A 27,813-nucleotide genomic window follows, 5' to 3' on the forward strand; every position below is an offset into this window, starting at 1 on the left:
CACTGTAGAGTTACACATTCCTTATTTCCTCTGACTATGAGCGAGCTGAGTGGAGAGAAAGCATCCGGGAGCAGCAGAAGAAATGTGAGTTTTCCCTGTACCCAGAGAACCCGGCCTACGGGGCCCAGGTGGATTTTCTGTGGGCCGTTGTTGACATTCTAGCTCTTCTTTCTCTTTCCCCTTCTCCTTGTTTTCTCTGCTCTGTTATTCTTTTGGAAGGGGCTTTAGACGCTGGGCAAATGAATAGAGCCCCTCCCCTCCCAAATCTGCAAGCACATTAGAGGAACCTCCGCAGCCCTTTTTACTCTTCCACCCATCCTGCCCTTGACCTGAGATTTTTTTCCCTAGACTGACCCAAAGCCGTCATCCATGCCAGCTGTTCCCCACACAGGCTCACAGACCTTCCATCCTGCTCACCTGACCCAGCCAGGACTTTATGGCTTAATCTCCTGTCTCCTTGAGCCTCCTCTGCTCACCTTCTACTTCCCTGGGACTCCATTGCCCTGCTCTGCAGGCAGTGATGCAGGAGGAGCCTTTGGCTGGACCTACCTAAGGAAACATCTCTGCCCGACTGACCCCAAGACTTAGTCCTCACTGGGATGGCCCCTTCCCTCCTCTCGGGCAATTCCTTCTCTTAGTGGCTTCATTCTTTTCTGAAACTGTTACCTGCTCTTTGGGTCCTGGGACAGTGTTGGGAGCAGAGTGGTAGACCTCACCCCAAATCCTTGGGCTACAGCTGCCCGGCTCCCCATTAGCCAAGGACTGTTTCCTCAGAGGCCTGCTTCTTCCGTAGTGCTTCAGCAGCTCTGGTTGAAGTTGGAGTTGGGGTTCAGTATCTGCAGAGGCAGCTGTGGGCTCTGCATGCCTCCGACCCATCATCCTGAGCTCTCATCTCTAAGGCTCATCGTTTTATGCCTTTGCTGAGCTAAGACCGCTTCTTCCTTTCAGTGCTTCTGTAGTCTGGAAGAGAGCAAGAGGCTCCTGCCAAGGCTTGTGTCCTCAGAGATTCTTAGTTTTAACATGACAATCCAAACCATTTCCAATGGCAGCATCTGTCCCTGCTCAGAGGTGCACCCAAAAAAGAAAATCTTTTGTCACCTGGCAGAGAGACACAAACCCACCTTAGCAGAATAGAGGACAGAGCACACTGATGTCTGTCTAGGGAGACCTACCAGGGCGGTGTATCCAGGCTGACCTATTGTATTCTAACCTGTCTTGTTCTGTATTCAGGTGACTGGTCAATGCTTGTGTACATGGGTTTGTAAGTGGCATTGGCAATACTCTCAGGAGCCCTGGGGCCTGGGCTCTCCAGGGCCTCATCTTGCTCTGGTGCTAAGCCTGCATTTTACCTGGGAGCCATTAAGCCCCAGTGGGGGCCCTACTAACCCCCCCTCCCCCAACACATACACATACACTTGTGTTGTGAAGGCCATGCGAGAGGGCCAACACAAACTGGCCTGTCTCCGTATCTGCTCTGCCACCTCAGGTTTCAAAAGTTTCTCTCTGACATCTGTGGAGCTACAAATGCTGACCAACTCGTGTGTAAAACTCCAGACTGTTCACCACATTCCACTGACCATCAACAAAGAAGGTAGGGCTGGGCTCCTGGGTGTCGGGCTGGGCTCCTGGGTATTAGGCTGGGCTCCTGGGTGTCGGGCTGATTCGTTTGGATAAGTTTCTCTCCTTGAAGCTATTCCTGTGCAGTCAAAATGACTGACCATGGCTTTTGTCCCCCTAGCCATAAGACTTGTGGCACACGGTCAGTACACCTGTAAACCTGAGCTAACACTTTGAATCATACCAGGTTTTGTATTCAGTGCCGCACAGGGGTCTGTGCTTAGGCACGCTTACTCTGCCCACACCCATGTCACCCCGACCCCGTCTCCTTGCTTTGGAGCTGTGTTTTGGTCACTCGTTTGCCTGTGCCTTAAAGCCAACTAGATCCTCAGAGTCTAAATGCAGAATCCACGGTGGGCACATACCCAGACGATGGTGCTACAGTGCCCAGTGCTGGATCAGCCTTACTCTCGTCTTGGTGAGGCAGAAGGCTAACTGGCTTCTCTGGTCTCTTACACAGATGATGAGTCTCCTGGACTCTACGGCTTCCTGCATGTTATCGTCCACTCAGCCACCGGGTTTAAGCAGAGCTCAAGTAAGTACCTTAGGGGGGGAGGGATGTGGTGGACCCTGTGAGTAAACTTTAACTAAGAAGGATTGTCCCCTAAGAAGGGCAGGAGGCCTGGGCTACCCCAGGGAAGCCAGTCAGATGTCCACCAGGGGTGCTATTCTTTGAGAGACCATGCTGGTTGAAGCCTGCTGTGAATGGGATTGTTTCCCTCCGGCTTCCCTTCCCCAGCCCCACCCCTCTCCCACACATACCATTCTCATTCGTGAGCTGCCACCTGCCGGCAGGTCTTTTAATTATTAGGTCTGGACTTTGAGCCCAGAGCCTGATAGTGAGATGGCAACATGCCAGGAAGCCTAAGCTCTTGTGCAACAGGCCCCTCAACCCCATCAGCAGGAGGAGACTTAGCTGTTGTGTTGAGTGGACATAGAGAATTCCCTTTTCCCTCCCAGCGAGCTGCTCTAGCTGTCTGAGGGTGAGCTGCCTGCAGCCGTGCTGGTCCCGAGCCTAGCTCCCCCTCCCCAGCTCTTAGGCCCATTGTACTGAAGGGTGAGTGCAGTTTTGAGCCTCTCCACAATTGCTGCAGAACAGGAGCCTCGCCAAATTCTGAAATGAATCTGATAAGGGGCTTGTGTCTAGAATATATGGGAAACTCTTAAAGCCGAGTGCTAGGAAAATGCAGTTAAGTTATTATTATTTTTTTTAACAAAGAGTGGGTTGATGAGGTAGCTCAGTGAGTAGAAAAGCTGCCCATGCCTGACCACCTAAGTTTGGTCTCTGGAACCCATGATAAAAGGGAGAACCTACTCCTAGAAGCCGTCTTCTGACATCCGTACATGCACTGTGAGCACACAAAGGCTCCAGTTCATACACACATGCACATACACACACATACAGCACACACACACACTGATAATGATGGTAGTAAAATCATTTGTTTACATGTGGAAAGGATCTGGACACCTCACCAAAGAGATCCACAAAGCTGGTCAATACATAAGAAGTTGCTTGTTGTGTTAGGAAAATGAGAATTAAAACAACTTTGAGGTATTCGTTCATACTGTTTGAGTCAGTGATCATCAGATACCCATACACCAGGACTGGAAGTGTTGCTCAGTGGTATAGCCCCTCCCTGTCCTGAACGAGGCCCTGAGCTCCAACCCCAACAACTTAAAACAAAAGAAACACTGAACAGGATCAAGTATTGGTAAGGATATGGATGAACGGGAACATCGTGTGCTGCATCCGTAGAGGTCACAGCCTTGTGCATCTGAGCACAAGCCCTGCCACTAAGCTATACTCCCATTACACAGTCCCTTACAAAGTGCAACAAACCTCCCACTCATATACGCCACCAACACCACCCCTGAGTATTCACCTTAGAGAACTTACAAAGTCTGTCTATGCAAAGTCTTGTGCAGACGTAGCACCCAAACGATGACTCATCCAGAAAGAATGAGCTAGGCTAGAGAGATGGCTCGGCTGTTAAGGGCACTGACTGCTCTTCCAGAGGTCCTGAGTTCAATTCCCAGCAACCACATGGTGGCTCACAACCATCTGTAATGGGATCCGGTGCCCTCTTCTGGTGTGACTTAGTATAGCAACAGTGTACTCATATACATAAAATAAATAAATCTAGAATCACTTTTTAAAAAAAGGAATGAGCTGGCCACTGATAGATGAAACAACTTGAATGAATATGAAAAACACAACAAAGGAAATTACACCAAAAAAAATCTATGTATTGTATCATTCTGCATATGTTAAATTAGTTGAAAAGGTAAAGATTGAAGTCAGACAGACTATCAAGCGTCAGATTAAAGGAAAAAGTAAAACTTGTTTATGAATGGACTCAAGGAGGCTTTGGGGGTGAATGCAGTCGTAGCTTTCTGAAATGATTGCATTATTTGTATAATTTTTTTTAAAAAGAAATTACCAAAGCTGGGCATGGTGGTGCACACCTGTAATCCCATCGCTCAGGAGGCAGAAGGACAGGCTGGGTTGCATTGTGACATCCTGTCCCAAAAAAAAGCAAAATACAGTCATCAAGCCATATAGTTGCTGTGGATGGACAGCTGAAGTGCATATGAGTCCTCTGAAGCCGTAGCAGGCGCGTTCATCTCAAACTCTTCTCTCTTTGCAGCCCAACGTATACTGGTGTTAACGGGCTATATTAGCTTCCTTTTTAATTTTTTTTACATTTATTGTTTTGCATATATTTGCATGGGTGCCACCATGACAAAGGCAATTATAAAGCCTTTAGATGGGCTTACAAGGCCAGAGGGCTAGAGTCCCTGATGGCAGGGTGAAGGGACCACAGCAGGTGACTAGAACAGCAGCTGAGAGTTCACGTCTCATAGTAAGAAGCAGAGAGCACACTGGGAATTGTACAAGTCTTTTGAAACCTCAGACCCACCCCCAGTGACACGCCTCCTCCAACAAAGCCACGCCTCCTAATCCTTCCCAAACAGTTCACCAACTGGGGACCAAGTATTCAAACATATGAGCCTTAGGGGCCATTCTCAGTTCAACCACCATATGTGAGAAAGGCAGAAGACAACTTGGAGGATTCACCATGTGGATCACATTTTCAGCACTGGTGACAAAGCTCTTTTACCTATTAAGCCATCTCATCGGCCCCTATGTTAGTTTCTTTTCTTATTGCTGTGATGAATGCTACAAAATACAATAAAAAGAAGAATACTAGAAAATACAAAGTACTATAAAATGTAACAGCTACTTAAGGAAAGTTTTATTGTGACTCACACTTTACAGGACTGTACAGTCCATCACCATAGGGACGTGTGACCACGTTGTGTCCACACTCAGGAAGCAGAGGTGATGCTCAGGTCACTTTGTCCTGTTTATCTAGCTCATAGGAGGCATTTAGGATGGTTCTTCTCACCTCTATCCTTAGATAATTTTCTCACAGTCATGCCCAGAAATTTTAATAAATAAATAAATCTAGAATACCCACCTTGGTGATTCTAATTCCCATCCTATTGATGATCAAGATTAGCTATTGAAATTCTATGCCTTGTCAACTTGACACCCAACCATCACTTTGAAGCCAGAACCTTCAACCCCTTGCCCGTAGGTACATGACTATCTCAAACGTAAAATTCATCAACTCCCTACATCAAAAACTCCCCATAGTATTTTACAACTTCAACTCTGCTTAAAAGTCTCAAGTCTTATATGATCTGAACTACTGTAAAGCAAAAACAAGTTGCATGATTCCAGAATACGATGGCACAGAATAAACATTACCATAGCATAAGGCAAGAATGAGGGGTGGGGCAGAGCAAGGGATGAAGGAGTAATGCAAGAATAAAATTCAGCAGGGCAAACACTAAATCCTGCAGCTAAATCCATCAGCGTCTGGGACTCATGATGGACCTGCCTGAACTCCAAAAGGGTTGGGTAGCCTCTCCCCTGCCCAGTTCTGCCACACACAGCCCCTCTCTTGGGCCAGAATGACACCCATACCTGCAGCTTTTCTTAGTAGCTATCCATGGTTATGGCATCTTCATCCTGCTGGGTGTCCATTACAACTTAGGCTTTACCCTCATGGCTTTACCCATTGGCCTCTTGGGGCCTCCTTGAAGACCTTACAACTCTGTTATACATTGTGTGGCTCTCTGGAACCGTTATGCAAGATCCCGTGACCCCCCTCAGTCCCCCTTGGTCTTACATCTTTCATGTCGGTAAAACCATGTAGACAATACTGCCAAGTTCTGCCGCCAGCTTGGGATGGAACCTGGCCCCCTTGCACCTCAGTTGCTTGCCTCTGCTTCTGTGCACTGACCCTGTGGAAGTCTGGGCAGTTGCTTTCCAGGAGCAGGGAACCTTTCAGCAGTGCTCCTGGTGTCTCAGTTAGGGTTTCATTGCTGTGAGCAGACACCATGACCAAGGCAACTCTTATAAAGGACAACATTTAATTGAGGCTAGCTTACAATTTCAGAAGTTCAGTCCATTGTCATCATGGTGGGAAGCATGGCAGCTTCCAGGCAGACTTGGTGCTAGAGAAGCCAAGAGTTCTACATCTTGATCCAGAGGCAGCCAGGAAGAGAATCTCTTCCACCCTGGGTGGAACTTAACCATAGGACCTCAACACCTACCCCTACAGTGACATACTTCCTCCAACAAGACCACACCTCCTAATAGTGCCACGTCCCATGGGCCAAGCATATTCAAACTACCACACTTAGTTTAGACTGTCTCTTTTCAAATAAATTTGCATTTTCACATTGGAGGCTGATGCATGGGGTCCTGCTTCACTTCAGGGCACCTCTCTTTTCTTTTTGTCCCAGTCCCAAGCACAAGGTTTGTCTTTAACAATTACAGCCACATTTTCCCCTTGGGCCTTGGCTGAAGCTTTTGACTTGCTTGAGCCCTTTTCCTTAACAAACTGCACATCTTTTATGTCTGGATAAGAGCAGTGAGCAGTAGCCATGCCAAAGCCTGGATGTCATCTCCCCTTGAGATTTCTTCCCTGAAACAAATTAGTTGCTTAGTTTTTAAAATTCGGCCTCCCTCGTAGCCTGAGTTATTTGCCAGATCATAACTGAAATGGCCTCTCTCCCAGTGCCTCTCTGAAACCTAATGAGGTAGGCCTCCACTGTCCAATTTCTCTGGGTCTTCTGGTCCTCCAAACTCCCACCAGAGTGACTCATTGAACTGCCCCACAGTATTCATGAGCATTTCTAACCCAAAGTTCCAGACTCCTCCATATTCCTCCAACAAACCAGTTTCAAAGTTCTAGTACCACAGTCAGATCCATCAGAGGAACACACACACATACACACTACCACCACCACTACCTCATGCTACCCCCCAACCCCTGACCCTCATTCATGCTAGGACTTGTATGAGTTACTCTTCAGGTTGTCGAGACTAACATGCCAACAAATGCAGCTTAAGGAGAGAAGGGTTTATCTTGGCTCACGGTTTATAGTGCGGAAGTCGTGAAGGCAGGAGCTTGAGATAGCTGGTTACATTGTATCCAGTCAGGAAGCAGAGAGCGATGAAAGCTTATTCTAGCTTTCTCTTTTTAGTCAGTCTGTCCAAAGGTATCACCCTCATTTAAGATAGGTCTTTGCATCTCAGTTAACTTAATCTCTCGCAGTGATTTGTTTGCAAAGGATTCTACATCCAGTAAGTTGCTAAGATTAACCAGATGGATCTTCTGTGAGCATCTTCCCCCACTTACCAGGCCTTCCCCCAGAGTTCATCAAGTAGCAGGCAGATGATGCCCCAGCTGCCTTTCCAGCTCTGACTTCTCTCTCCTGACTTCCTGTGTGATGGTGTACTCTTTAAACCTAACGTCCCCGAGCCAAACCTAGTCACTTGCAGCCAAGTTCCACTTTGAGACTCTCTGCTGTTGGTCAGATGTCATCCTCCACCAGTGTCTCAAATCTGTATTTGTCTGAACTCCTGACACTGTCATTGATAGCTATCCTGTTCTGCCATACTGTCCCCTTGCCCTATGAGTCAAATGTCATCATCCATCATGGCACTTAACCTTGGTCTATACGCCTCTAGATCTTTGACATGGCCTCCCTTGTTTGTTCCTCATCCAGGTCTTTTCTAAAATGCAGAACTCCTTCCTCCTGTGTTTTGCCACTTAGAGTTAGCCAGGTCTGTCTGTCTGTCTGTCTGTCTGTCTGTCTCTCTCTCTCTCTCTCTCTCTCTCTCTCTCTCTCTCTCTCTCTCTCTCTCACACACACACACACACACACACACACACACACACACACACACGTGTGCCTCCTTGTCCTTCTGTGCCCTGCACTGGTGTGGAACTTTCTGTGCACTAACTCCGCCTGGTGACATTCATATCAGGTTCTGCTCAGATCATGGAGCTTCCCCCTAAGGCTCCAGTTTCTGGGATAGGGGACATCTGCTGTGGCCTCTCTGTGCAACACCTCTCACCCCACCCTGGCTGCCAGTGTCTCGGTCCCCTTCCTCCTTGCACACTCAGCATAGGTTCCCCGTCACTTAAGGGGCTTTGGCAGATGATTGCTGAGCGATGTGAAGTGGGTGTTTTTAGAAGTCCTGTTTGCCAACGCCTCTGCCAGGGCCAAGGGTATTGCACGAGGGGCTGGGTCTCTACCAGCCACTGTTTGGGTTATTTTATGAAGGACAGACACTTGTTTCCTGGTTTTGTAAATAGCACCTGCTCTTAAGAAGAGTCTGACAGTATAGAAATCGGTCATGCTCTCCCTGTCTCTTTCTCTCAGATCTGTACTGCACCCTGGAGGTGGATTCCTTTGGATATTTTGTGAATAAAGCGAAGACTCGAGTCTACAGGGATACGACTGAGCCAAACTGGAATGAGGTGAGGAGCTGGCTTCTACCAGGATGTTTTCCACAGATCTTAATCTCCAGGGGCTCCCTAAGGGCTTCCCCGAAAGAAAGCTATGCTGTTGCCAGCATTCCTGGAATCTCCGAGGGGTTGGTGGGGGGAGGAAAGTGTGTGTTACAGCCAAGAGATCTTATCTCTCGGTCCCTGAGAGTCTCACCCACCCACCCCAGCACAGAGAAGGAACCTGTTTTTCCAGAGAAGTGTTTGAAAAGAATACTTTAAAAGGAATCTTGAATCCTGCTATGGCCTATTGTACAGTTGTTAGAGTTCTGTTTTTATTTTTTTCCTCAGAAGCTGGAATGACCTCATGTGGCTATTCTGGTTTCCAGAGTCCTTAGTCCCTGTTTGTCAGGGCTGTAAGTCTGGCCCTAGGACCTCCCTCGTTGTTTCCAAGGGCCCTGTGTGTTTGTCTTGAGATACCAGGTTTCTGTAGTCTGCCGTCTGTACTCCACAAACCTTGGATCTTGTGAATGGAATGATCATATAGAGGCAGCGTGCATGAAGTCCTCAGACGTGTAAGCTGCCACTTCTGATCTCTGTGGTTGCTGTAATCCTAAAGAACCTTGCTTTAGTTGGCACAAGTGGAGCAGCCAAGCTACAGGGCTGCCTCCCAGCCCCTGCCCACTGAGGAATGAACGGTGAAGCACCAAGCAGCTTGGTCCCATCTACCTTGATCATGTCGCTAGTGGTGTGACTGTAGGACCAGATCCCAGGCCTTGCTACATAACATCCCCACATTGTCTGTCATTATACACGTTGTCTAAATAGGACAAAGGCTCCAAGGGTCCCAGTGGTTACCTCTCTGGACATCTCAGTACAAAGGGCCAAATATAAGCTGTGAGTAGCAGGATAAAGGCATTAGTGATACATTCTTGTAGTCCCAGTACATCCAGGTAGAGGCAGGAGAATTGCCTAGCCTTCAAGACTAGATTGGGCTACATAGTGAATAAAGTGAACTCCATCTTTTAAAAAAAAAAAAAAAAAAAAAAAAAGCCAAATTAGACCCATTGTGGGAGGCTTTTCAGAAAGCCAAGAGGGTTGGGGAATTGTGACCCTCACAGAGGCAACAAAGATGGATTCTAGGTAGGTTGCAAAAGGTAGGAGTCATCATTCCAAAGCTCTAGGGAAGCCTGAGAGATCTAGGTTACCTGGTGTGTACATGCAGGCCATCCAGGGAATTCACATACTCCTGACATATCTTCCCAGAAAGAGCTGCTCTCCCCAAGTAGAGCCAAGCATGCCCAGCTAGGGCCCTGAATGCCCAATTAGAGCCATGCATGCCCAACTAGAGCCAAGCATGCCCAACTAGGGCCAAGCATGCCCAACTAGAGCTAAGCATGCCCAACTAGAGCTATGCATGCCCAACTAGAACCACACATGCATAAGCACGGATGGACAATGCAGAATTCATTGGAGGCTATTAGGGTTCATAGAGGAGCAAGTTAGTTCCATGTTAAGCAGCAGACAAAGCTCAAGGGATCATTCCAAAGCCTTCTGTCCTGCCCACCCATGGATTACAGCTTATTTTAAAATAGAATTTACTGAAGCCGGAGCTTGTACTTCTGAACACTGAATTGTGCCCCTAACCTCCATTTCATTCTCCAATCTTAAGTTCACAGCAGAATTAAGAGAAAGGGCAAGAACTCACATGTATTCCCTACCGTTAAAAACCTCATATGATGTAATTTGCCTTCATCAGTAAAGCTTGCATCACCCAGAAGCTGCAGTCGATGTTAGACGTATACTTTGTGATTTTCACAAATAAACGGTGACTTGTGTCATCTGTTATGGTACAGCTATCCAGCCTTATCAAATTCCTTCTCTAATAGTCACCCAGTGCTGTTGGCATCAAGACTGTCCTTTGGAGTTAGACGCTGGTGTACCAAATTTGAAATAGATTTGAGAAGGATTTAAAAGCTTCCAGAAACACCCTGTCAGAGACCCACAGGGTAGTGACAGGAATGCCCACAGGAATGCCCACAGGAATGCCCACAGGAATGCTGATGAAGGTTCCAGGGCCAAATGAGGAGTACCACTTGTTGTTGAGCCGTGGTTCAAACATGGCATTGGGCTGCCCCGTACTTGGTTGGACCTGTTTGTTCACGGGTAACTTTCTCTCTTTTGGGGAACCACAGGAGTTTGAGATCGAGCTAGAAGGCTCCCAGACCCTGCGGATACTATGTTACGAAAAGTGTTACAACAAAATGAAGATGACAAAGGAGGATGGCGAGAGCGCAGACAAGCTCATGGGGAAAGGCCAGGTCCAGGTGAGCCTGCCCCACCCCATCCAGATGCTCCATGGCCTCTCCCACGTGAGGCTGCTCAAGCAGCCGAACTCTTGGGATGGAGTGGATGCCAGCCCTGTCATGGATCTTTTAATTTCTCTGTCTATTGGTTATATCCTGTCTTGTTCCCAAATCTCAAAGTTGTTGTTTTTTTGGTTTTGGTTTTGGTTTTTTGGTTTTTTGGGTTTTTGGGTTTTTGGGTTTTTGGGTTTTTGGGTTTTTGGGTTTTTGGGTTTTTGGGTTTTTGGGTTTTTTTTTTTTTTTTTTTTTTTGTTTTGTTTTGTTTTGTTTTTGTCACACTTGTTCTTGCAGCTGAAGCCATACTTTTTCTATGTGTGCTCCATCAGCCCACAGGCAGATGGTTAGATGGTGCCCTGGGCTAAAATTGGTTATAAAACCATCTCCCTTTGGAAAAGCAGGAGTGCCAGAGCTTTTCTGTCCGGGGTATAGACCCAGTTTCCCGCCCTTTTCCTGAACAGCATGCATACAGGTCCCCCAGAGGAGCCCTCAAGAAGGCCAAGAGAATGAGTCCCTACGGGCCCAGTGCAGGACTCCCAGTCCTGAGGAAGGCTATCTGGGCCCTCAGCCCCTTAGAAACTACACAGCCCCAGAAGCATTACCAAGGTTCGCTATTTTCTGCTTGATGCAAACTGAACCTGGGTCCTCTGCAAAAGCAGCAGGTGATTTTAACCATTGAGCTACCTCTCCAGTTCCAGTATTGGTCTGGGGGGTGGGTTGTGGTTGTTGTTGTTGCTGTTGTTTGCTTGGTTTGGTTTTGGTTTTTTCAACTTCGCCAAGAGAAATTCAGATCCCGCTAGTTGTTGACTAAAATGACTTCCAGTTGTCACCTCGACTCTTGGGAACAGTTGGATTTGAACCAGGACCTCTAAGCACTACCACTAGAAAGCGAGGGGTCTCGGTGAGAAATCAACAAAGCTAGTTTACCAAATCAGCTTCTTTGAAACCAACCCCCTTGCTGTGATGAACAAAATGTTTCCTGATGTGTTTGCTTTTCTGTCAGGCCGTCTGAGCGCCCCGCGCCAGCCTAGCAAAGAGAAGAGAATTTTCCAGTGCCAGAAAGCAGTGAAGGCAGCAAAGACAGATATACTCAGGGTACTTCCAAGAGGGAAGAGACACCTTTACATAGGGCAGGGATCAACTCCAGATACAGTGCAGGCAAGTGGGAATTTATAGCCAAAGAGCAGGGTAAGGGTCAGTGGGTGGAGATTACTAAGAGGAAACGCTGTGAGAGAAGAGGATTCTGGTTAGACTAGCCCAATGGGATTTTTTGCTAAAGGAGGGTCAGGTGAGTAGATATTACCTGATCGAAAGTAGGAGACAAAGAACCCAACTAAATATCAAAGATGGGGCAGGGCCCACACCTGTAATCCAGCCCTTTGGAGGTAGAGACAGGAAAAAATCCACGACTTCAAGGCTAGTCACAACCATGTAATAATGAATTGAGGCCAGCCTGGGCTATAATAATAATAATAATAATAATAATAATAATAATAATAATAATAATAATAATAATAATGAGAGAGACATAGCTTAGTTGATATGGAGGCTTGAATGATAATTCCAGAATCCACATTTTAAAAAGAAAGTGGGGGTAGGAGTGGGGGAAGCCCAGTGCGATGGAGCACTTGTAATCCCAGAGCTGGGGAAACTGAGGCAGGCAGATCCCTAGGGCTCTCTGGCCAGCCAGTCTATCTTACTCGACAAGTTCCAAGTCAGGGAGAGACCCTAACTCGCTCAATAAAAACAAGGTGGCTAGCACCTGAGAAATGACTCCTGAGGTAGGCCTTGGCCTCCTCAAACCTGTACACATACACAACGCACAAAATAAAGCACCCTCCCCCAAAAATTATATAGAGAGACAGGTTATATGTTCCTAGAAAACCCCATTTAACAGGATTCTTACTCAGATTGGGATTTTGCACAGGGCTGAAGCCATGTTGAACAAAGCTCAGAGTCTGAATAGTCTGGTAAGGAGGATAGTCTGTCTCTGTCCACCCCCCAACCCTGCTGAGCCCTGTGTAATCCAAGTGAGTCACAGCCCCTCACCCTTCCAGCTTTGTGTTTTTGTATATCGACGGAGTGGGAGACATGATACATCTGCGGCTCAGTGACGTGTCACCCAGACCCGGTCAGCATTTGGTGCTGTTATTACTGTTACTATTTTGTCACCGTCATTGTCAGTGAAGAGGCACCGGAGACTGTCCAGCCCCCCAGTCACCACCACAGTCTGAGAGATGAATGGCCTTGGGAACTTCATTACACAGGAAGGAACCCAGGCACTTGAAAGGGGTCTAGATGAGTCATGCTCGCCTACACAGTGGCTGTCCTGTCTCCTGGCAACAAGGGCTGGTCCGTGTGACCCTAGGAGGAAGGAAGCAGAAGGAGGAGCAGTAGTTCACAGCCTGACACTCAGCCTGGCTCCGTTCTCCCACCTCCTGGCTTCTTCTCACCTGCAGATACTGTTTTCTGGGTTAGGTATAGTTGGGAAAGCCATCTGTGACTTGTCAGGGCCAGGCCTTCCTGATGATGTCGATGCCTTCCGTGCGTGCTGTGTGGGACGGGTGCCTAGCTGTCCATTTCCTGCTGCTGGGAGTTGGTGGGGAATGCCAACCCTGGCTCAGAAACTGAGTAGAGAGACTGTCCTGTGAGATGAGGCTGCGTGCTGAGATGGAGAAGACGCAGTCCTGAATACCAGAGGGAGGACGGGAGGAAGTCCAGACTCAGGCAGGAGAGCAGGGCCCAAGAGAAGGGCCCAGAATGGAAACTGAGGCTCTGAGGCACTATTCATGCACAGACTACGACTAGGAGTGCCAGGCTCTCCTGAGGTTAAGATCCTGCCTCAGTGTGCTCCTTTTCTCCCTAAATGGTATTAAGGAACACTTAGTCCAAGAACCACAGCCGGAGTCTTTGGATTCTGCCCCTACTCTTTACATGGCTGTCCCAGTTGGCCTATCAAGTTCCCATTTCTCTTCCTGAAACTGGGGTTCCACAAGAGAAAGAGTAGAGGGCTCCCTCTTTCTGAACCCAGGATACATTAAATCCACATGCCAGAAAGACAAAGGAAAGTGGTGCCGCTGACCTGGACGTGGTCACCAGGATGGTGACAGCTGTCAGAGAGTCACCAGCAAGACGAATATGAGCCCTCCTGTGCAGTTCGTACACAGGACCTTGGTCCTGTTCAAGATAGGTCCAAGCTTCTGTGGGTCATCTAAGCAAGCAAAGCCATCACCCACCAGAGCCTGGTGTATGCCCTGGTGTTGCCCTCATGAGGAAAGTACCAGGCTCCAAGAGTGCCATACCATGAAGACATTTGTCCACAGGCTTTGTGATTTCTAGAGAGACTCAAGAGAGATACTATAGATGTGCCAAAAGCCAGGGCCAGCCTGCCGTAAGGTCATACTGGCATCCTCAGATATCACTCATGGAGGGACCAGGTATGGGCGTAGGGAGACCTGCACAAGAAGGGACACTAGATGTGTCTTCAGGTTATACCCAAGGCCAGCAGTTACCCAGGATTCGGGAGATGCTTCAGCAGCCTGACAGCATGTGGTCAGGACAGGGACAGGATTCCCAAAAGCCCTATACTGGAGATTTCGCCATGCCCTCTTCTCTCTCTCATCTCCATTCATAAACTTTCTAGGCTGCCAAGTTCCCATAGCCCTGTTCCTTCCTGGAGACTAACGTTATACTGAGTCGTAGAATCTTGTCTTGTCCCATTTTTTTTCCTCTTGTGCCGTCTCTCTTAACCTATGTATCCTGCTGGGTTATATGTCTCAGGTTCCCACACAGACATCTGGGTAATAATAGCTTTTGTCCTTTTAGAGATGTGTCCTATTCTCCACAGAATCATGCCAGAGGTAATCTTCTGTGACTGGATTTTTTTGTTTTCTTTTTTGGAAGTAGGGTGGGCAATGGTTTTTTTTTTTTGGTTTTGAGACAGGGTTTCTCTGTATAGCCCTGGCTGGCCTGGAACTCACTTTGTAGACCTGGCTGGCCTCAAACTCACAGGGCTCCACCTGCCTCTGCCTCCCAAGTACTGGGATTAAGGGTATGCACCACCACCACCCAGACGACTTTTTTTTGTTTTTGTTTTTTTTGTTTTTTGTTTTTTGTTTTTTCAAGACAGGGTTTCTCTGTGTAGCCCTGGCTGTCCTGGAACTAACTCTGTAGACCAGGCTGGCCTTGAACTCAGAAATCCGCCTGCCTCTGCCTCCCAAGTGCTGGGATTAAAGGCGTGCACCACCACCGCCTGGCACAACTATTATTTTTAAGGGTTATCTTTATTATTATTATTATTATTATTATTATTATTATTATTATTATTGTATCATTAGTATTACCATTAGTAGCTAAATAAAATCACCCTGTCACGGCCCACATTTTTTGTCTCGCTGGTCACGTGGCTTACTTTCACCTTTATCATGGTTGGTGCTGCTGTGATCCCCTTGCTTGGTCTAAGTCAATATGGACAATTGTTTTCCAGATGTAGGTAGAGGAGACTCCGGGGCCAGTTCAGTGCCTGCACTGATTGAACTTGGGCTTTCTCCTGCTTGTCCTGGTGTAGACTAGGCAGTCTTCCAGGCATACACCAGACCCGCTGACCTCAGCTGTTCTTCTGAGTCCCTGCCTGGTCCAGTCTCAGGGAGACAGTGTGGTACAGGTTTCCCTTCTGAGGCCACTGTGTGAGCACACACATGCTGGCTGCCAGGTGCCTGTGTGGAGCAGTGGCACCATGCAGCCACAAGGGCATCAAGGGCTTCAGCTTTCCCCTGCACTTCTGTTCCACAACCCTTCCCCCTCCGGTCTTCCCCGTCAGCCATCAAGTTTTTCCAAAGCCCAGCCTCCTGCCTGTGTATTTCTCTGAAACTTTAACTGCATAGGAAAGCATGCTAGCCTTTAATGTTTGCAGTGGAGCCCAGCCCGCCTCGCCCTGTTATTCTTTACAAGGGTTTCTGCTCTGCTAAGCATTTCTGTCCATTGAGGCGGATCCTGCTTCTGTGAGGGTTGACTGCACAGACACCAACATGAGCTACAAATGGGGACTGACACCAGCAGCTCCAGGCAGAGTTAGATGCTAGGTCTCTACTTGAGAGTGAACCTTGTCCAGATCAGGAAGGCTCCAGCAGCTTGCCTGCAGGGAACCAGGTCGATAACTCAGGTTGCTCTCTGCCCTGATCCCTTTGGAGGCAGTACGTGTGATGTAGAAGTGTCAGCAGGCCTCTCAGACATTCTTTCAAGGCACTACCGGCTTGAGGCGGACTGACCAGCAACACACACGTTACTCAGTGTCTCTAAATTTGGATCGCCGGAAGCCACCACTTGAAAAGGAGACTCAACGTAAAAGGAGACTGTGACTTATCTGAATTCCCGTAACCAATAGACTCTGGAGCAGGAGCTGGTTTTCCCATATACTGACAAAAAAACAAACTGGAATGTATGGGTGATGGGAAACCCTGACCTTGGCTGGCCCAGCTGTAGGGTGGGGCTTCCCTGGGAGCCTGCTCAAAAGGAGGAGAGGCCAGGAACTCACCACTGCCCTGCCGTTCGGCTTCAGCTCCACAAGCCTCTTGCTGCCCGACCCCCATTGCCATGCAGGGCCTCATTCGGTTTTTCTACCCGAGCCAGGGAAGCCGGAGCCGGATAACCTCTGCTGAAAAACAGCTGTGTGCCCGAGGCACTGCCCTGTGGACTCACATCCGATGTCTGGTGTGCAGGGGCAAGGTGGGCCAGTCAGGACCTGGGATTTCCCAGGGGGTCCGGGAGGGGTGGGACGCAGTCACCCAGATGTGTCAGACAGCTGCTCTCTTCGACTTCACCTGATCTTTGAACTGCTCGTCCATGGCCTTTGTTGATCTGGGTTTCTAGGGGAGAGGGGTGTCATAATTCCTGTCCTAAGATGGGAAGGGAAGGATTTGTCTCAACTCAGTGTGTTTCTGAAGAAGGGAGGGACACTGTCCTTGGGCAGCCAAGACACAGGTAGGCCCTGGGATTCCTACAAGGAACTTCGAACCCAGGGCAGGGAGCTGCCCCACACCACAGATGCCCACCCTGAAAGGAGCTTAGTTCTTTGTAGAAAGAATCTGGGGGACGGGGGGAGTAGTGATTGTTCCATAGACTCCTAATTTTGAGGTACTAAAGATAAAAACCAGGGTTTCTTGCCAACCAGGGTGAGCTCTACCACAGAGCCACCCCACCACCCCCCCAGTCTCAGATGGCGTTGTTTTTCAAAGACTCCCAGTTGTTTGTTCATCTAGCCTAGCTAGTGGCCTCTCCAAAGCCTCCTGTGACAGCTAATGGGTGCTCATCAGAATTAGGGACAGCGCTTCCACAGGTCAGGGGCTTGTGGCAGTTCGGAAGACTTGACTATTTAGGTGCCATTAAATGGTAGGTTAAGACTGGCTGCTGGACAGTGTTTACCGAGATCAAAGTTACAAGGGCACGGGGAGGCTTCATCTGATGTGGGGTGTCATACTATATCTTTCTGGGTGTGGTACAGGGTGAGCGTGGTTGTCAACTCTGGACAGCATTGCCTATCATGGTCACCACTGAAGTTGTTATAACCAGGTGTTTGGCCTCCATTCAGATCTAGCAGCACCTGTGACAAAGGGAGGTAGGACTTGGGCTCCATGTGGGGTCGGGGTGGGGGACAAGGCTCCTGGCTGTGAGCCGTGACACCCTAATAGGTCAGTTCCCTTCCCTGGCTACAGTAGGGCTCTGCTTTCCATGTTAGAGTGTAGAACAGCAGCAGTGTTGGCCATTGCCAGGCACAGCCTCCAAGCCGACCTGAGGGCCTTTTGTAATCATCCGTGTTTGGTTTCAGCTGGACCCCCAGACCCTACAGGACAGAGACTGGCAGCGGACTGTCATCGACATGAATGGAGTAAGTGCCCGCAGGGTTCCGTGTGTGTCCGTTTCTCACTGAAAGTTAAAGCAGACCCAGTTCCATCCAGAGCAGTCATGAAACTGCCAAGCCTAAGATGATTTCTGGGGAGGAGAGAGGGCCCCAGAGGGTGAAGGAAACCACCCCAGAGCAGGAGTGTGGTGTACAGGGCAGAGTGGGGAACCTCCAGAGCAGGAACAGTCTGTAGGAAGGAGTCCTCTTGAGTTAGTGTCTGATTGAAACCCAGACCCTGCACGCTGTCCTGGAAGACCAGCAGAGCTACGGACCCCCTGGGACCAAACACACGTCACACACCACCTAAGATCCACTGCCATAGTCTTTGGCTAGCTCAGAAAAATGTATCCAAAAAGATTGGAACTAGAGCAGTTTTAGAGATTTTTTTTTTCTTTTTCTGATTATGGGATATTTGCATGTATATAAGCAGTCTTGGACAGGGGACCCAAATATAAATATGAAACCTATGTGCATAGCTGTGGGGGCGTAATTGTATGCATCTTAACTCATTAGCAGGGGGTCAGTTGAGTGTGGACCCTCCACATGTAACACGCTGGAGCTCAGGAGGTTTACGGTTTTGGAACAGTTTGGATTTCCAGGTTAGGATGTCCGACCTGTTCCCTTTCTTGTGGTGGGATCTATTTTGGTGTGGGGTAGCATTGTTCGGTTGTTTTGTTTTCTTTTGCTCTGTTCTCATGCTTCAAATTGATTGAACCCAGTACCTTGTACATATAATAAGTGTGTACACTACACACTCCAACCCTGTCTATTTTTCTTTATTTAAAAAAGAAAGGGAAATATTGACAATATGGGAGGAGACTGAGGAAACAAATGCTTTATGTCCCATACCACCCCTGGCTCTTACTGACCCACAGGGGCTTGCTGCACCTCGAGCTGGGACCTATTTGCCCTGGGGGTGAAAAGAGTTGTTGGGATAGGACCTTCAGGGGCCCTGAGATATCAGCCCACGAGCTCCAGAGCGTGAGAGACTCATGCTTTTCCCTTCTGCTGCAGATTGAAGTGAAACTCTCGGTCAAGTTCACCAGCAGGGAGTTCAGCCTGAAGAGAATGCCCTCCCGAAAACAGACCGGGGTCTTCGGTGTCAAGATTGCTGTGGTCACAAAGTGAGTGGTGAGAAGCGTGGGCTTATTCACAGAGGACACTCAGCAGGCGTGTCTGAGGGAAAGACTGGGCCTGTTCTCTCAGTGCATGGCCATGCTAGCTGGATGGGGTCTGACGTGAAGGGGTGACCCCAGGGACAACCGAGAGACTGTGAATCTTTGCTTAGTCACCTCCATTTGTTTAAAAACCAGCTCAGGAATGTCCTCTCCTCATGGTCAGGAACTGCCCAAGTGCAGGACTTGCTTCCCTCCAGGCCTGGGGTGTATTGTGATCCCACGCTCCTGTGGAATAATTTGAACCTCTGCCCCTTTGTCATGAGCCCGTTGCCAGGAGATGCCTGTTTGTTGGTTTGAGGATAATTCTTGGGGAGACAGTCCACTTCCTCCCCGATTTCATTCACTTCCTCAGGATGGAATACTGACTACATCACTCATGGCCCAGGCGCTGATAGAGTCTGGTCCTAGCTCTTTCCAGAAAACAAGGATGTACACTTTGGGAAGGAAGACACCCCCTGCCTCTCCCATGTAACTACATGTTGGGGCTTGGAAAGGATTTGGTGGTGCTTCTGAGTCTGGCTATATAAGTAAAACTAAGCTCACACCTCCATTTAGCACTGGTCTCTGTCTTCAAAGCATTCTAGATCCAGAGTTGTACCAGGAGGTCAGAGGTTGTCATTAGAAAAAGCATTTGAAATGGCAAGGTACCTACTTGGGTAACTCTGAAGAATTGTATGTGCATGTCTTGGTTAGGGTTGTTACTTCGATGAAGCACAATGACCAGAGAAACATAGGTAGGAAAGAGTCTATTCAGCTTACACTTCCATATCGCCATTCAATGAAGAAAGTCAGGGCAGGATACTGGAGGCAGGAGCTGATGCAGAGGTCATGGGGGATGCTGCTTACTGCCTTGCTCCTCATGGTTTGATCAGAACCCAGGATCACCAGCCCAGGGATGGTACCACCCACAATGGGCTAGGTCCATCCCATGATCACTAGTTAAGAAAATGTCCTGCAGGTTTTACCTACAGCCCGATTTTATGGAGGTTTTTTTATTTTTATTTTTTTTCAGTTGAGGGTCACTCCTTTCAGATAACTCTAGCTTGTGTCAAGTTGACATAAAACTACCAGCACACAGCAGATGCAAGTGCCTGCCCTGTGCAAGACAGCTCTCAAAAGAACCCAGGGGATTGACTGCATAGCAGTCAGGAATCTGGGCTAATACCTTGTTCAACTTCCCATCTAAGAGGTGAGAGGTTTTTTGGGGGTTTTTTTTTTTTTTTTTTTTTGTTTTTTTTTTTTTTTTTCAGGGCTCCAGGAAGCTTTTGGTTCATTCACAGCCCAGGATCTATACTTCCTAGGTCAGTGTCACCTAAAAAAGCCTCCTACGTTAGGGATCTAGCTTAGAGTACTTACCTGGCATCTGTAATGTAAGGTATGCTCTGATTGTCCTCCTGCACCAGGGAAGAAAATAACACAGCCTCCTGACCTTCCCCACAGGGTCATACGTAACTTGAAATGTGATTGGATGCTTTTGATTCTTAGAAAGTTCCTGATAAAATATATGCAACATACCTGAGAACTCAGTAAGGAACGCTTGACCAAGCCCTCAAACCCTAGACACTTTCCTTTCCCCCTGCAGGAGAGAGAGGTCTAAGGTACCTTACATTGTGCGCCAGTGTGTGGAGGAGATCGAACGCCGGGGTATGGAGGAGGTGGGCATCTACCGAGTGTCTGGAGTGGCCACAGACATCCAGGCACTGAAGGCAGCCTTTGATGTCAGTAAGTATTGCCCAGCCAGTGTGGAACAGATGGTGGTGTCCATACTGAGACTCCCAAAGGGCCTAGCACATCACACTAATGGGTTCCAAGTCAGCTTTATCTACATAGTGATTCCCTGTGTCAGATAGATGATGGATATTGATGATTAATAACTAACACACCTATAATCTCAGTATTTGGGAGGAAGAAACAAGAGAGTTGCTGCAATGTCAGGGCCAACCAGGGCTGTAGAGCAAGACCCTGTCTTAAAAGAAAAATAAGTAAAATAAAAAGACTTGAGAGCTAATGTGGTCTGGCCATGTTGGTAGGTGTTAACCTCTGTAGTTGCGGCTACTCAGGAGATTGAGACAGGATCGTTTGAGTTTAGGAGTTCAGGTCCCACCTAAAAAATTTCACATCTCAAAAGAAAAAAAAGAAACTGGATGGGCAGATGGCTTAGGAAAGAGCACATATTGTTCTTGCACAGGGCCCAGAATAAGTTCCCAGCACCCACAGTATAGCTTACAACCACTTGTAACTCTGGTTACAGACGATCCAGAGTCCTCTTCTGGCCTCTGTGGGTACTGCATGTGCCTGGTGCACATAAACTCATGCAGGCACACACAGATACATCAAAATAACAAGTAGCTCTTTTAAAAAGAAGCGAATCCTTCAAAGGTCCGGCCACAACCACCAAGCTGGACCATGGCTGTCTTTGGGATGTTGCCTGATGGCTTGGAGTAGACAGGAGATGCTAAATCCCAGTATCATTTGAGTATGGCCCACTTAAGGGTGGTATGGGACAGTGGCATGGATATGACCCTGGTGCTGTCTTGTTTCTCTCCCTGTCTCCAAGCCCCTCCCACTCTGTAAGGGAGACCCTCAGACCCTCAGAGGGCCAGTCTTAGTTAAGGTTTCTATTACTGGGATAAAACACCAAGAGCAAAACCAATTTGGGGAGGAGAGAATTTATTTAAGCTCAGCTCACAGTCTGTCATGGAGGGAAGTCATGGCAGGAACTCGAAGCAGGGACCTGGAGACAGAAATTAAAGCCAAAGCCATGGAGGAGAGCTTGTTCCTCATGGTTTGCTCAGTCTGCCACCTTATACAACCCAGGAACACCTATCCAAGGATGGTGGGTGGGGCCCCCAGTGGTCTAGACCCTTACCTGTCAGTCATCCACCGAGAAAAGCCAGCAGGCCAATCTAAACTTTTTTTTTTTTTTTATCAGATGGGGTTCCCTCTTCTCAGATATATGTAGGTTTGTTTCAGCTTGACAAAAGCCAACCAGCATAGGGTCCTTTCTCAGCATCCCCAAAGAACAAGCAGACAGAAATAGGACCCAGTAGGGATGCTGTACTTGCAGAGTCTTTATACCAACATCTTGGCCTGGGGCGTTAAGGACCCAGCACTCCTTGATGAGACTTGCTGTCCTTCCTCAGCTTCTCTGGGCAACCAGAGCAGGCCTTCTGTCTTAGATAGGGTTTGTATCGCTGTGAAGAGACACTGTGACCACAGCCACTCTTGCTAAGGAAAGCATTTAGCTGGGGCTGCCTTACAGTTCTGAAGTATAGTTCATGTGCTGTCATGGCAGGAAGCATGGCAGCATGCAGGTAGACACTGGAGAGGAGCTGAGAGTTCTACATCTGGATAGGCAGGCAGCAGGAAAAGAGAGTGAACCACAGGGTCCGGCTTGAGCTGAAACCTCAAAACCCATCCCCTGCGTCACACTTCCTCCAACAAGGTCACACCTCCAATAATGCCACTCTCTTATGAGTATGTGGGGGCCATTTTCATTGAAATTACTACACTGGCTCTCTGGGGATAGAGAATCAGAGGCTATCTAAGTCCTAAGAAAACACCTAGTGTGACCACTTAAGTGACCCAAATAGTCCCAATGCCTTCCAGTAGAAGCTGCCACCTGGGCAGCTGTTTTGTACAGAACAAGTCCTAGCCAGGCTCCATGAGCTAACTCTGTCTTCTCCTGCCCTGCCTGCCTCTGCAGCCGGCGGCCGTTTATGGAGCAGAGCAGAGGTGTGGAATACACTTACGTCCCAGCAACCCTGCCCAGACACAGTCACACAGATGCTTGGGGAGTGCAGGGGGCAGAGGGGAGAGAAACCTACATAAAGGGGTTGGGCACACACATTTGTCAGCATGATGGTAACTGCAATAACCCAGGCAGGTTGCTGAGGCCCAGACCTGGGATCCACATGGGAGGCTCCATTTTCTGCGTTCTTCCCAGATAACAAGGATGTGTCCGTAATGATGAGCGAGATGGACGTGAACGCCATCGCTGGCACGCTGAAGCTCTACTTCCGTGAGCTGCCCGAGCCCCTCTTCACTGATGAGTTCTACCCTAACTTCGCAGAAGGCATTGGTGAGCATCGACGGCCCCGGCCTCTCCCCTTTGCTGGCACCATTAGGAGAGGGAATCAGACTGTTAACCCTGTTCCCAACCTGAGACAGTTGGCTGTGCAATAGAGGGGTGGGGGGGTGGAGGGGGGAACAAAAAAACCAGGCCATCTGTGGATTCTCTGACAGGTGCCTGTGTCCTCTCCTCTCAGTACCACTAGAGGGTAACCAGTCTGTATGGCCATGGGCGTGCCCAGCTCTGGGATCCTGGTAGCTGCAAGGAACCCAGGTCCTGGCCCAGTCAAGCAGAGATTCAAACCCAGCCTTGACGATGGTGCCCAACTAACACAGGAGACAGACATAGCCCTTACCTCACCCTTAGGGTGTAACCCAACCTGTAGGGCCGGTTCACCACAAGACCTGGCCTCTCAGTCCTGAAAGTGCCCCTAGGTTGCACGTGAAAATAAAGGAAGCTCTAAGGGGCTGGGGGGGCGCGGGACTCTTTCTATGTGCTTACAGCAGCAGATAGTGCCCTCCCCCACCCCCTCAGCACAGCCCTACCCATTCATAAGTATCAGCTCTCAGGATACCTGTGGTACAGGTGCCTGGTTTGCTGTTGCTCGTTTTTGGTGAGAGAAGGCTTTTCGGGTATCTCCCATGCTACATAAGCCACTGCCACCACAGGGTCTTCCTCAGTGGGAGTTAGTCTAACTGTGCAAGTGACCCGGGACAATACCGGGGGCCTGATGAACTCCACAGCGTGTTCCAGCATAGACTCCGGGTGTTTCATCTGACATCCTCACGAGAGATCTCGGGACTGTGCTCTGACCCCGGGAACTGATCTCCCTCCTTCTGTAGCTCTTTCAGACCCTGTTGCAAAGGAGAGCTGCATGCTCAACCTGCTGCTGTCCCTCCCAGAAGCCAACCTGCTGACCTTCCTCTTCCTCCTGGACCACTTGAAAAGGTAGCACCTGTTCCCCCATGCAGCCCCAGACCCCAGGAAACCAGGCGCCAAGGGCCTTCTCTCCTGCTCAGATCTACAGTTAGTTCCCATGCTAGAGGCTAGAGCCAATGCTGTCCCTCTCCTCGGCACCGTGACACTAAGCCACAGCCAGCGTTGCACTTGAACATGTCCTTCACTCCCAGATCATGGCCCAGAGCTGTCCTGGCTCTGCACTGGCCTTGGGTTCTCTCGATCCCAGGCTCCTCAGACTCTGGGGGTGGAATCTTTACATCCCACCCTGAATGTGATGTTGAAATAACACCCTCTGCTCTGGCTTTACACAGGGTAGCTGAAAAGGAGACGGTGAACAAGATGTCCCTGCACAACCTCGCCACGGTCTTTGGCCCCACGCTGCTTCGGCCCTCAGAGAAGGAAAGCAAGCTTCCTGCTAACCCCAGCCAGCCCATCACCATGACTGACAGCTGGTCCCTGGAGGTCATGTCCCAGGTATAGGAAACAGGCTGTAGTCCATGTTACCCTGGCTTGACACTTAGTGGGTAGACAGCCTCGGCCTATTCCAGCATGAGCCATTCGCATCTCAACTACAGAGGCCTACCTGCTATCACTGAGAGGGCCAGGAAGAGCCCTGTACTTCGCTAGATTTAAGGGCCCAAGGCCCCGCCCACCTGCTGGGCTTTCAAGCTCAGGTCTAGTCACCAGCAGGGTCTCTTAGTATCTGAGCTATGTAAGCCGAGACAGGTTTCCCACCAGCAACCCTCTTACGTGTTCGCCTCTCCCTTCTCTCGGGAACAGGTCCAAGTGTTGCTGTACTTCCTGCAGCTGGAGGCCATCCCTGCCCCCGACAGCAAGAGACAAAGCATCCTGTTTTCCACTGAAGTCTGAAAGCCTGGTGTCAGTCATCTCATTAAGAGACTTACAGAATGACCTGGAAACCTGTGACGAGAGAACCCACCCACGGGGCGGGAATGAGACCCTTCCTGCGGTGTAATTTAGCCATTCCGAAGCTCTGGGCCATCTGCCAAGAGACAAGTCCCCAAAGCAAAAGGCCAGGGGGCCTACACGAATCCAGGTGTGTCTGCAAGCCCCAGGCTGGCCCCAGACTGTACTTTTTTCCTTGTTGCCACCAGAGGGCACCCCAAGCCAGCCCATCTGCAAGCCTGCGGACAAGGGGAAAGAGGCGGAGAAGAGAAGTGGTTTTTACAAATCTAATTTATCAGAGTTTAAAAAAAAAAAAAAATCTCTACTGGATCATTTGTTCCGATGCACCCTCTCTGGGGAATAGGGACACCATCAGATCCCATACTATTGTGTCTTGAATAAACACTGCTGCTGTTTCGTATTGTGGGGGCCACAGCCATGTCCCTCTGTATAGGTGGGGGTGCCTTCACTATCCCCTGACTTAGAAACTCCGCTGTATGTGTGACAGGGTCTGAGATGCCGAATCAACACTGTAACACCATCAGCCCTTGTTCTGTCTTCCCAGAAGGATGTCTGTGCAGAAGTAGGTCAGGCTCCTCTCCGCTGATAGTCTTCTTTTGGCTATTTATCCACCTCTCAGGAGTGTGCTCCTTCGCAGCCCGGAAGTATCCAGGGACCTGACACAGGGAAAGGAGACCTTGGTCATCACGCACCTTACAATTCCTTCTGTGGAGAGAGTGGCTGTGCCCATTGATCCTTACTGCCTGCCTGGCATTGGCGCTCCCTTCTGTCTTACAAAGGCTGTGATTTCTCTGGCCTGGCTCTGACTGCCGTCTCTGTCCCTCATTGCCCCACATAAGAGATCACTCCGTTTCTTTGCACCCGACTGAGCAGACTCGGTTTACCTTTCTAAGACGTCTCTGCTCTGAAGCAGCAGCTTCCTCTAGTGGCTTGTTTTAATACTTTGATCCGAAATAGCTTTTGATACTTGAATATTTTTAAGTTTTATACATAGTTTCTAATTCTTTTTTTCCTAATGGATTCAGACACCTAATAAGATACCAGAATGTACACCGTGGACGGGCCGTGTCCAGGCAGTATTTTGTCTTCCTTGGAGAGCCGGCTTCGTTTTTGTTTGGAGTCATTTCTGATGTCTCTGGGACCTCAGAAATACGGGAAGAAGGTTAGGGAAGTCAGGCCTGGGAGTAGGAGCAACCGCCCCAAAGCAGATTGAAAGCTAGCCCACCTGTGCTCTCCTACCTCCCTCCCTGTCGCTGGGTGGGAGTCAGGGTGGTCTCTTACTGGCCACCCTACTTAGCAAAAGAGAAAGGGGGAAAACCACTGATTGCTTTCAAGAACGAATTCCATAGATCCTTGCATCATTTTTAAAAGGGTGGAATCCCACCCTTGGGAGACAGAGGCAGAGTTGCCTCGAGCTCAGGACCAGCCTCGACAGCATAGTACTTACCAGGGCAGCCAGGACTATAGTGCAGGGCCGTCCTACAAGGGCCTCAGAGTAGACAGGTGGAGAAGAAAAAGGCTGACGAGAGACTTGAATCCTGAGCTGCTCCTGCAGGAAGGCATCATTTAGGGGTGTAGACCACTTGTCACTTGAGGACTCCTGAACCTGGTCACATACTTTATGGCCCTCCCATGTCTAGAAGGTGGGGATGCCCACCAACGGCATCCATCAACCCCCCCATAGCACATGGGGATCCCTGAGAGGCAGAGCCATGTATTCCCCTCCCGTGTGCTCTTGAACCTGTCTGAGGTATTGGGCAGGGAACAAAAGACCCCCCCCACAGGGTCTCTGTTTGCATACAGTGTTTAGTCCTTTTTTTTTTTCTCAGCAGAGCTACCTATTGGTCTGCCTTTGAACATTTTTGGACCCAGTGGGCTTCTCTAGTTTGACTGCCCATCCCAGTCCGTGTTGTGGCTCTGGCCCTGTAAGGGGAGCACTTCTGAGAAAAGCCAAACCCAGCTATTGTTTCTGCATTCCTGGTCCCGACCCCTTTGTCTCTTGATTTGCTGCGTCTGTCACCTTGAACTGGAAAGCAATATATCAATGTGCCAATGTGCATTCCCTGGCCCATCCCCTGCCTCAGTTCATTTTATTTATATAGGAGGTTATATGTTATTTGATGATGGAATGAGCATCCTTGTGTTTTTCTAAAAAAAAAAAAAAAAGTGCTCCTCCGTCATTGGGCCACAGCGGCAACAACTGGGGCTGCCTCTCGTACCGCCTCACCCCTCGCAGGCCTCTTAAGCTGGCAGAGAAAATAACATGGCTGGCGTTGTCTAGGAGTGGGGTGATTCAGCTTTCATTCTGCAAAGAGAATGATGGCCCTGGTCTGTTGTGACCGCCCACCAGGCATGACTGCCAGACTCTATAGGAAGAAGTGATACTTTCTTACCTTGGAACCTGGGTCCTGGGCACAGTGGGCTTGGCTTTCCTGGTGGTAGCCTGGACTCCACAGTGGGTGGATGATCTCTTAGCCGCGGTCCTGCTTTTGAGTTCAGCTGTCTGTACTATTCTGTGCCGGAAGGACCACGGACACTCTCATTAAAGTCTCCTGAGACTACTTCAGTTTGTGGTGGTTTCTAGTCAGTCAGTCGCCTCTTGAAAGCCCTGTATTCCTGGGGCTTGACAAAACTAGAACCTGCAAACATAGGGAAGAACCAGTGTTACAGAGCTCTCGCTGTCCAGTCAGGCTGTCGGTGGGGGAGGAGGGATCTGCGTATACCACAGTGGGAAATCCTGCCTTAGTGGAATTGGGGACCCACAGGTAGGTGCTAGGCAGGCAGCTTCAAGATACGGAGTAGCAGCTATGTCCTCGGGCACAGGGACTAGTCTGGGCAAGGATCGTCGCCTTGCCTAAGGATGAGCAGGAGAAGCCACCTGGGAAATAAAGTCTTGACCCTGCAAGTGGGAGAGATGGCAATAGGGTGGCTGACCAGTCTTGCTTGTCTTGCTGGACCCAGGTTCTCACCTATATCCACAACC

At 49.1% G+C, this 27,813-nt stretch overlaps 1 protein-coding gene across 2 annotated transcripts; it reads left to right on the forward strand.

Moving 5' to 3' along the window:
- Positions 1-27,391, forward strand: LOC117702217 (breakpoint cluster region protein-like). Of its 2 annotated transcripts, XM_076706404.1 has the most exons (13): positions 1-84; positions 1,487-1,591; positions 2,078-2,152; positions 8,368-8,465; positions 10,628-10,759; positions 16,424-16,519; positions 17,619-17,678; positions 18,708-18,817; positions 20,454-20,593; positions 22,818-22,952; positions 23,786-23,891; positions 24,215-24,377; positions 24,684-27,391. In XM_076706404.1, the coding sequence occupies exons 2-13, from the start codon at positions 1,525-1,527 to the stop codon at positions 24,771-24,773; spliced, it is 1,272 nt and encodes a 423-aa protein (XP_076562519.1). In that variant the 5' UTR covers positions 1-84; positions 1,487-1,524; the 3' UTR covers positions 24,774-27,391. The 2 variants fall into 2 exon arrangements, with proteins under 2 accessions (XP_076562519.1, XP_076562520.1); XM_076706405.1 differs by lacking the exon at positions 16,424-16,519.
- Positions 27,392-27,813: the final 422 nt, after the last annotated feature.

Source organism: Arvicanthis niloticus, unplaced genomic scaffold, assembly GCF_011762505.2.
Source record: "Arvicanthis niloticus isolate mArvNil1 unplaced genomic scaffold, mArvNil1.pat.X pat_scaffold_568_arrow_ctg1, whole genome shotgun sequence".
Taxonomy (NCBI): Eukaryota; Metazoa; Chordata; class Mammalia; order Rodentia; family Muridae; genus Arvicanthis; species Arvicanthis niloticus.